Raw genomic sequence first — 10452 nt, 5'->3', positions numbered from 1 at the left:
ATGATAGTGGGAAGACGTATTTTGTGTGCTAAGACTCCCAACTGAAGGGCTAACAAATCCACGTAAAATTGTGACAACTCCTCTGGTCTTGTGATTGGCTTTATGGCCGATAATGGAAGAAGGGAAGCACGGTCTGTATGAATTGGTGGAATTAACTCAATGGCAAATCCATATTAATTCAGCCAAAATTACTTCCTCTCATTAAAGTCATTTCTAGCAAAGGAAATTGAGTAAACTATCAAAGTACCAGGGCATGCAACTTCTTACATCCAGCAGTCGGGCTTTCTTTCCTGCATCCATGTATACTCTTTCCTTTTGTCAATGCACGAAAGCAAAAAGATTAACAAATTCTAGACATTCAAAACTGATTTAATGTGACTGGAGCTTCTCGAGTTAATTAAAAAGTGCTATAATTGCAGTTACGAAGGTCATTTCAAGTTGCCAAAATACAGAGTGTGTTAGGCATACTTAACCGCGGTTTTCACGGCGTCTCTTTGATCAGTCGCCCACTATCCCCAAGGCGTTTTGCTGAATGGTCCGCAGTCATGGTCCTTAAATAAAGGGAGGAATGTACGTAACCCACCCTTACTGATTTAGGCCTTTGATGTGGACCACGTTTCTGCCCCTCCTATCTTCTTGAAGTTGTTTTTATGGTGTGCAATTTTAACCAACTTAGCGAGTGGAATGTGGAATGCACTAGATGTATAAAATGGAATGATTCTGCACTCCAAACGACAGTAAGGACCATGGCTCAAAATTAATTTCCTTTATTTGCAGGGATGGTCACTTGCCACAGAGCCTTTTTGAGTGACCACGGCGGCAGAGCTGTGGGCGATTAGGTAAGCATTAGTCTAGCATTTAACTATAAAGTATGTATCAAGTCTCCCACCACTCGGCTAATACCCTGGGGTGAGGGCACTCAATTTGCGTAGTCCTAGAAGTTGTATCCACTTTCTACACTTATTTACGACGTCATTCCTTTTTGATTTTTACGTTCCATTGCGTCTTCCATGAAGCATCGGTCACAGTGTTACTCTGTCATCTCGGTGTGCAACACGGCTGCAGTATGAAACCGTACTGATCCTTCATTATCTCTAACTAAGCCTTCATTTACACTTACCCTTATGCAAATGGGCGCATGAAATTACCAAAAGTTAGAGCTAAAAATTAACAAGAAATAAGGTGGTTTCCACACAGTCCGGAAGAACTGGAAGAGTGCATTTTGAGCGTAAAGTTATTCGGGCAAAAAAGAAGGTCTTGGAAAAAATACCTGCTAAAATTTTTACGAATAAACAAAAAACCAAAAAAGACAGGAAAAGTGTTGGATACGCAATGGATAATCGTATCAATATAATTAGTTAGTTGGTACATCGCCAAGTCCTACCCAAATACGAGAGCAGGCCATGTCAGTTTAAAAGGCAACTAGCTAGAAACATGTTAGCAGTGGTTAATTAATAGAACTCAAAATGAGACATATGTCAAAAGTGAATGCCTTTTAAAGTCGACTGTAGTGAGACTTCGGAAGTTAAGACATTTATAGCGGATCGTCTTCTTTTATGAGGTTTGGATCCCGTATGCATGAGCCAAAATCCAAACTTATACTCATTTATGATAAAATTAGCCTAAAAATGCCAATAGTGTCACACTATCAGGCAAAAGCACATATCATAGGCGAAGCCGAACCTGAGAACTAAAAATTGACTAAAATATTACCAACTAACTGAGGCGTATTTCACCAAATACGAAATTGCGTTAAAAACACAAACAAAAATGCTATCAGAATACAGCCATTTAAAGTTCAGGCAGTGAATTACTGCCATAAAGTGGTGACCATTTAGTCAAACATGAAAACCGTGGTCTAGTAATGTAATATGATAAGCCATCGTAAAGAGTGGAGAAGATTAACATCAAATTCAACTTTCTTGCTTGCTGTAACAACTTAAAAAGGGCAAATTTTTTGATACAATGCGCAGCCATTTAGATTTAATTACATATAAACATGGCTAACCCACTCATAATACTGATTGTTGCACTATGAGACACAAGCACAAGGGTTCTAAGCAAGAAATATTAAGTAGTAATCAAAATTTTTATCTCCGTATGGCATTTATTTTTTTAATTTAATATATTACGTTACTCGTTTAAGCGGACCATATTAATTTACTGCAACAGGGTTAAACAAGCCGAATATTTGAAATAATCAACATACACATAAAATTAGCCATATCGCTATGGCTGTCTCACCAAGATCACGTTCTGAAAAGTCGCCGGATTTTCTTAAAACCTATAAATTTATGTGCGATCAAAATGATGCTGGACCATTAAAACGTGTTATGAGACATGCCCAAGATCGCATTGTTGATATTAATGTAGACAATATAAGGTACTTTATTTGCGCGGCCAGGATCATTCTGATTTAGGCGCAAAGAACTAGATGCTGTTCTTCGTACCCTTGAGGTTTTTCCTAAAACGCAAACAATTGCTTTTCGAAGCCTGCTTTACAAAAGGCCGAGTAAGTTTATTTGGAAACGCCTCCATTGCGTATACCCATTATATATTGTGTATTTTTGCGCTGCATCGTCTTAGATAAGCGAAAAGATTCAGTTAAGCTCCCGAAAAAGCCGAGTAATCTTACGCAACCAGAGGTTCTCACAGACATATGCCGATCGCTTTTAATCTCTGCTACTGCTAACCAATCACTCCGAATGTTGGAACTTCAAAATTTACCCTTAGCTTGCGATGATATCGTTCTCTTATGCCAAGTAAGCTGTTTAATTGTCTTGTTCTAAATATATTAGAGATTTATTCCTTGTGATTATTAAATCATTTGTCTAAAGTTTTCTTTCCTGTAGGGACTTGTAAAAGCAAGAAACCTGCGCTTTCTGTCGTTTGAAAATAGCCAAATTGGAGACGGTGCCGTCACGGGTAAATTACCAATTTTTTCTGCCTTTTACAGACAAATACACAATTTGCGTTTATGGATTTTGAAGCAATCCTAACACTTACCACATATTGACACTTAATCTCAGGGCCATAAATTCGGTATGCATTCTCCAAGTTAAGGAAGCACCTCATGTACTACAGATTATAAGACATTTTAAACCTAGTTTCTACAGTTCCCAAATTCATATATTCTTGCGTGATAATTGTAAATTTTTCGTTGTGTCTTACTAGTTTATTTCCATAAATTACTAGATAGAAAGACGCAACACCTAATTTAGTGCTTTTGAACGTTTTTAAAGGCTGTAAATGATAAATTCGTATGAACTTACCTGTTGTCGTTGTAGAAGGTCTGTCAAGAACTAAGCACCCGAGGTTGATTTTTTGATGATCTTTGAAGAAAAACGACTGGAAGAAAGCTGGTATTTCTTTTTGTGTAGAACTGTGCTCTGCTCTGAAGAGGACCCTCCACGTCATCGCACTCAATCTCAGTGGCTGTGGCATCAGTGATAACGGAATACGACCAATCGTGAATCTCCTGCAAGTGCGTATTCTTGCAACTGCTAATTGAAGTTCTACTTATGCCTTTATAAGTAGAATGTTTTATACAGTAGGTAGATGTAACAGCCTCTGTGAAAATATGCAGTTAGGTTTTTTCCGACCTTTTTACCCCATTCGAAAAACTTACTTTAAATTATAAGTCTTGACGCATTTTCCGTTAAGCTGCTAGCCATATACTTATCAAAATAGCCTCAATTTGACCACTTTTAATTAACAATTTGATTGAAAGTTTACCGGCTTTACCCAAAAGGTAGGTCTTGCAAGTGACGTTTGAATACCAAAAGAGCATTCTTCCATCTTTGGTCAGAATTGAATAAAAACTTTCAAGAATAAAGTGGGTGAAATCACCGACAACATCATAGCCATCACTTTGCTCCTGCCATTACAAAGTGGCAAACTACTTTGTGCTTCTTTTGCCGCAACCAGAAAAAAGAAAAAAATGCATTTTACTCGGGCTGTAAATAGCTTTTTTGCCGCATTAATAGCATCCAACGTTGGGAACTTTTGCATTTCAGCTATACTGGGCTAATTTTCACTAATAGGCCTCAAAATTGTGGTTTATTTTATTCATTTTTCTACCTTAATTTTCCCAGTTTAGCAAAAATAAGTGAGTAAACTTGCATGCCTATAACCCACATCAAAAAGAACAGAAAGTTACACAAACTGATGTCTTTTATGCTCTTTTAGATGAGCTTGAGGGTAAATTTCCGTCCCCGCCCCTACTCCTACCCCACCCTCCCGGTTCCTGTCAAAATTTACATGAGAGAAAAAAAAATGCTTTCGTTTGGTCAAACAAATCAAAGATAAGAATCGCATTTTATATTAAAGACCCCACAAAGAGTGTTTTCCCTAAAACAAGGGACAGGGCCGTGAAGGTCTTGCCATTTATGCATACAAGTAGGTGGATCGGGAAAAAGCCCCTTTCTCCTCTTAACTTTAAAAAAGCGCCAAAATTTTTTAAGCACAAGTAATGCAGCAGCACAATTGCCTTTAAGAGGTCGGCGTTACATCAAAGCCTCCCATCCACTTGAATAAGCTGCTTAAACAACCACATCCATCAATCTCCACCTCCTACCAGCTGAGCCAAATGCCTAAAAAAGTTTTCCCCTTCTTTTGCCTTTCCTTTTTTGAATTGGCAGTTTCTTTTTTCTTGCTTCAAACAAAACGATTTCCGGGATGGTCGTGTCTTTACGCTTGGCCTACCCGTAATTGGGGGAGGGATTGAATTTTCCAGGTGGTTGAAGTACTTGAGGATGCAAAGGAAGGGTAAAAATGGACCACCACAACAACGAAAATACCAAATTTAAAACAACCTGATTTAATTATTCGCTTTAAAGTAGATTTTTTTCCAGGAAAAAAGATCTTTTATTTGATATTACCAATTAAAATAAGCCAAAAATGTTGGAAGGCGACTGATGAAGATGTAGGTCTTGCTTACTGCCCCAACTGGATCATGATAAAGAGTGAAGTGGAAGAAATTTTATTGTCTATGAAAAGTTATCCTGGGTTTGGTACATTTAATCGCCTTCCTTCCCCCTCGGGTCTGTTTGACTCCCGGATTGCGTGGATGGATCTTTGCAAAAATTGATGCAAACACCTGTCAGAATTAATAAGTCGCTTTTCCAGATGTGTAGGGAAAAGCTGAAGTAGGCTATTTTTCTTAATAAAATAACAAAATTTTAAACCATCCTCTTTTTTGGCCTTACCAGGCAGGTAGATCCCGTCAAAAACAAGAGAAGGTAAGTGGTCATCTCTCTAAAGCCTCACACCTAGCATCTGACATGCATTTGACCATCGTAAGCAGATCCTCCAACGTATTCAAGAGGCCTCTTCAACTGTTTCCATTTCTCTAGAAGATTTATTTACCTATTCCTTGTAGTTGTGGTGGTTGCCCAGGGGTGGAGGAAGGGGGGCTTTCAAAGCTCCCTCCGCCATATCCCCCCCCCACGCCCGGCAGCTTCGGTGCCCCCACATCGTCCAGTTTATAGGATGGGGTTGTGACTTCCTCTTTCTTTCCAGCGACCTAAGGCACCTTTGTACCAGTGGATGGTGTAAAACTGTACCCAAATGACCAGGGCCTTTCTCCCCTCAGTTCTAGACAAAAAGGAAGACAATTTTCTCTCCATATTTTCTTCCACTTTGTACGTTTTTTTAGGCCAACTTTTTCCGCATCTACCTCTAATATGCAGTGAAGAAAATTTTCAATTTTTTATTGAATCAGAGGCATATTTTACCCCTGAAAACGCACTGAACGAGGGGTAAGAACCGCGCAGTAGCTAAAAGCAGCCTTTTAGTACTCAACGCGCCTGTTGTGTGGGGTAGTTAAAGCTAGTGAAGTCGTTTTTTCCTCCCTTCCTTATCACTGACACCCCTGGGTCAAAAAAAAACGTCCAGCATCTTAGACACCGCTCACTTTTTCGGTTGTCAATCACCAATCTTGGAATTATTTACTTATAAATAGGAAAAAAAATGCAGCTCCAAGGGGAATTATCAATTCCGTCTTGACTTCTTTCAACTACCAACAATTCATCAATCCACTTCAGACGCTCCTTTTTTCTACAAAGCCTTTTCTGTTTTGTGCGTCTTGTTCCGTTGGGGCGGATTTTAGCATCACCGCCTCCCACCGATGCAAAGGGCGCTTGATGGCAAATTTAGAATGGGAAGGGGGGAAAGCGTTTCCACCATTTGGTAAGATCCGAGTGTCCACTTAGGAATGCAGAAGAAGGTTTGTTTTGATAAAATTGTTTAATTATAAAATCGGGTAAACAGGAGCACTAAACATCGTGCACAATTGAAGACGTCTTGAGCCTCGAGCCCTGGATCACAGCAGCTCGTGAATGCCTTGGACATAGGCGAGGATTTGCGTAGACCCACGCAAATGTGGGTTCTCCCACCTCCCTGCCTGCTCCTCCTTCTTCCTGAGCCTCCTGCCCCTCCTCCTCCTCCTCCACCTCCACCTCCATAGAAATGTCTGAGATGTCCTCAAAACTGTCCGATTCCAGACTGCAGCGCCATTCACTTCTGGGATTGATAAAAACATCAACCTCATTGGTTTCACCGTTGCCTCCGACGCCTCCGCCACGAGCATTGCCACTGCACCGAAGGCGACGCTCATTGCGAGCGTGTTGACGCAAAAAGGCAAGACTGACGGCGAGTGTGGTGATAGTGAGGAGAAGAAACAGGCTTCCAATGGCAATAACCGCCAAAAAGGGTCCCTCATTCGAATGCGACACCTCATCAGCGCTCTCTGGGGGCAGTACTGGTCGGCCCTCGTGCTGGTAGATGATTTTTCCGCGTAGTAGGCTGATGTTTTGATTGGTGGAGTCGTCTAAAGCACAAAAAATTTCGTTACAAAAATTGAGACATTTACTTTCTGGGGGAGAATTCATTAGTTGATTGTCTGGAGAAAAACCATTTTTACCCTCTTTGAGAAGGCAATTCAACTCCACTGGCTGAATTTGGGCACCTGCTCCTGTTACATCGCCTTCGATGCAATTCATGCATGAATTTTACAGGCACCCCTCACCGTACGATTGATAGGGTTTTATGGCTAAGCCACAGGGGCGCCTGTATTACCAGACTAGAGGAGTCACATGACAGGCGTCACATGTCAGAGGTAGAGGAGAGGGGGTGGGGAGTTCAGGCGGGATTGAGTGGGACGACTGGGGGTAAATACTCAGGGTTGCCTTTAAAATTAGGTGGCTCATTTAAGCGAAGTTCTCGCTTTTAGTCAAATCCTTTACTGAATTGTTATTGTTCAAAAAAAGGATTTTGGGAATCACGTATATTATGACATTGACAGATGCCAAATAGACAAACTGCTAAATCATGGAAATATTGTTAACTTCAAAAAAATGCACAAATTTATTATTTTCTAGGAAAAACGAAAATCTCAAAAATTGACTCGTCTTGGGTTATCAGGAGAGACTTGACACTTTGGCATGGCAGTAACAAGGGGGGAAGGCGGGTGGGGGTGGGAGGCTGGAGGCAGGCATTCCTCAGCCTCTAGCTAATGAGGTAGAAATAGCCTAATTGGAGGTGGCTTTTGACAAATAAATAACCACTTCATTGTCAGATATTGAGTTCAACTTAATTTTGCCCTATTAAAAGGAGGTAAAGCAGCCTTTTTCCCCAAGGAAATTCCTTATTTCCATTTTGCCCTTTATAAACTTGAACTTTGAGGTGAACGAATTCCTAATGAGTTGCTAATTTTATTTTGGCACTTATAAGGGTGATATTGATGTATTTTTTGTAAAAGGCTGATTTGTTTACCTTTTTGTCATGCCAAAAAGCGTCACTGTTGTGTCGCCCACCACCGCCACCACTGCCACATACACACACACACGCCACAAGGTAAAAAGGGCAAGAAGGGAATAAAAAGTGTGTAGCTCGTAGCCCAGGCATCTTTATAGTTACACTTTTGTCAAGTAAATGTTAAAGTAAGGAAAGTGGGAACGAAGTTTTATGAGTTTTCTGTCTGGAATTTCCTAATTAACTTGTGTTCCGCTGTCCCCTAACTAATTCATGAGGCGAGGTTGAGAGGGTGAAAGGGAGGCGAAGAATCAGGGGCATTGGATAGCCTTCTAATAAGTAATAAAACCGAGGGGGGGGCACACTTGCATTCCCCACTTTGGTAACAAAGTACCTCAAAATATGCCGCCACATTTTAACTCCAAAAATTTTTTTCTGAGCGAATAAGTTTTGACAGATTTGTCAATGGGGGAATTATCAAAGGCCCTTTTTATGGTCAACGTTTAAAGTTTGGGGATAAGATAGCCAGGGCGAGAGGAAATTAATCATTTTGACCAGTAAACAGGAGCGATAAATCGGTGGAATGACGTGCTATCATTACCATCTCCCATGAATAAAGACTAGTGAATGGAAAGGTCCTTTTTTTCTGAAAGCTGCAATTAAAAACTACCTTTCCTGGTGTTTTTTTTTTGAATTTTTTTTCTGAGATCCAGTTGACTGCGTTTGCCATTTTTACACGCAAATCCACCCTGGGTTTCGGTCCCAGTTCTTGGGCCCGCTGCCAGCGTCTTAGTCGTGCATAAGGGAGTAGTAGTCCACATGACTTATACCTTTGACATGATATCAGTTGTTATTAGTTTTTTTGTAAGATAGATTTAAAAATCCTCCCACCCCTCAAAAAATGAAGTTATTTGTAAATTAGGGTCGTCGTCACTCGGATTCATTGCCTTGCCCCTCCTTCAATCTGTCGGGTGAACGACTTGGTGGGGCTGGTCGTCATGAGTTGATAGCAAGCGCTTGTTCAACATTTACAACGGTGCGGTTAAGCCAAAAAATCCGAGCAACACAGTTGGTGAAGGCATTAAACTGATTGTATTCAATTGACGAAAATAATTGACAAGTGGGCTTTAAAAGAAGTCATTTGCCTGCAGAGCCACAAATATTTTAAATGAATCACTTAATCTGTCCGAATTTCACTGTCATGTTACGCCTGAGAGTTTCATCAATTGCTGTGTCACAAATGGAGCCAGTAAAGCGCCTTAGGTTTCTCTCTCTCCTGTCAATGTCAGACGTCAGCAATTGACATGACAAAAGACGATCAAAAAGTGCATATAACAATTTAAGGGAAAAAGCATGAACAAAAAGTGGGAGAGAAAGGCTCACTCATTTTCAGGTGTCCTTATTTGCGATTTTAGTGCGCTCACGTAGGGAGATTGGTATATTACAGTTCTGTGCCAAAATTTGATTGGCTAACGCCTGATGCACCAATCAGCATTCGGGTTGGGTTATCGCGATTAGGGTCGGGTAATTTACCCTCGTGGATTGCCTCAAATACGCAATTAAATATTACCATCTTCAATTAAAAAGAAAACTGGTAATATATGGAGTGGAATAAGTATTTTAAGATGTCTTGCACTTGTTTGACCACGTCCAAAATGCTTCAGCATTACAATTCGTCTCAAATTGATCCACTACATTCATAGATTACTTAAAGTAGCATTTAATGGCAACCCGAAAAAAAAATCCTCACGGAAAATGTAAGATCGGGGTGCAGACCTAAAAGATGTCTTTGCTTTAATGTTTCACAGTTTTAGGTACATGAATAAGTAGTTATAACCAAGGTGGGACAGAGGGTTATTAAAAGACGGCCAGTTCAGATACGGTGAAGGAATCAAATTGTCTTAATGTACAGCCTACGCAGCCTCTACGCCTTCTCTACTATCAGTGGTTTTGGAAAAATCTTTTGCAAGTCAATAGACAAACATTATTCCAGTCTCACCAATACAATTTGGTCATCTCATAAGTAACATACCAATCCTACTTGACCGAAACAAATTAAAGTGATTTTGAGGAGACAAAAAGGCGGGACAAAAAACAGCGCCCCAATTTTTGATCCTCTCCCTGCACACCAAGACGCCACGGTGTGCGCTTGCCCTCGCCGTCCTTTTCAAGGAATCTTGACGCTGGAGGGGACAGGAAAGTAGTGTAGTACTTCCACTCTAATGAAGTCTTTTTTTCTCCGTATTCTGCGGGACGCCGATCAAAGGACAGCCAAATTTCGGAAACAGCTAACATCTTTTACTGATGCCAATCTGACGGAGGAGAGCGGCTAATTTCTACTTTCTTTTTTTATCATTTATTCGGTAAAATAACTTATTCTTAAGCATCCTTAACCAAGGCTTCGCATTTCACCACCACAAATAGATGTTTTTTCATTACTCTGTAACACTTTATTTTCCTTTTTTTTATACTTTTGCCTTTTACGAAACCGAAGGGAAAAGTATGTGCCATTGTTTCAAGGAAGTCTTTAACTAAACAAACTGCCGAAAACCGTTTTGACCCTAGTTCAATGAAACAGCATGTGCTGTAATTTTTTCCGCCATTTAGTTGCTCTTTTAAGATAAAAAACTTGGCCTTTAATTTTTGTAAAGAATGCAGAGGCATTTTTGTTTTACGAAACTGATTTGGGCACTATAAAAA

The 10452-nt window shown here is 40.2% G+C and overlaps 2 protein-coding genes across 2 annotated transcripts; one reads left to right on the top strand and one right to left on the bottom strand. All coding sequences in view use genetic code 11, as the record gives it.

Moving 5' to 3' along the window:
* Positions 1-1138: 1138 nt before the first annotated feature.
* Positions 1139-5741, top strand: EGR_09658 (hypothetical protein; the record flags this gene model as incomplete). The annotated part of the gene is made up of 7 exons (XM_024498907.1): positions 1139-1153; positions 1198-1361; positions 2222-2383; positions 4044-4108; positions 4147-4200; positions 4842-5007; positions 5723-5741. 7 exons carry the CDS (start codon positions 1139-1141, stop codon positions 5739-5741), a joined length of 645 nt encoding a protein of 214 aa, XP_024346680.1.
* Positions 5742-6275: 534 nt separating this feature from the next.
* On the bottom strand, positions 6276-7001 carry EGR_09657 (hypothetical protein; the record flags this gene model as incomplete). Its single annotated transcript, XM_024498906.1, has 2 exons — positions 6276-6829; positions 6923-7001. The coding sequence occupies 2 exons, from the start codon at positions 6999-7001 to the stop codon at positions 6276-6278; spliced, it is 633 nt and encodes a 210-aa protein (XP_024346679.1).
* Positions 7002-10452: the final 3451 nt, after the last annotated feature.

This window comes from Echinococcus granulosus (assembly GCF_000524195.1).
Source record: "Echinococcus granulosus chromosome Unknown EG_S00159, whole genome shotgun sequence".
NCBI classification, from domain to species: Eukaryota; Metazoa; Platyhelminthes; class Cestoda; order Cyclophyllidea; family Taeniidae; genus Echinococcus; species Echinococcus granulosus.
The sequence above is the reverse complement of the archived record's forward strand: the minus strand, read 5'-3'. Positions and strand labels throughout refer to the sequence as shown.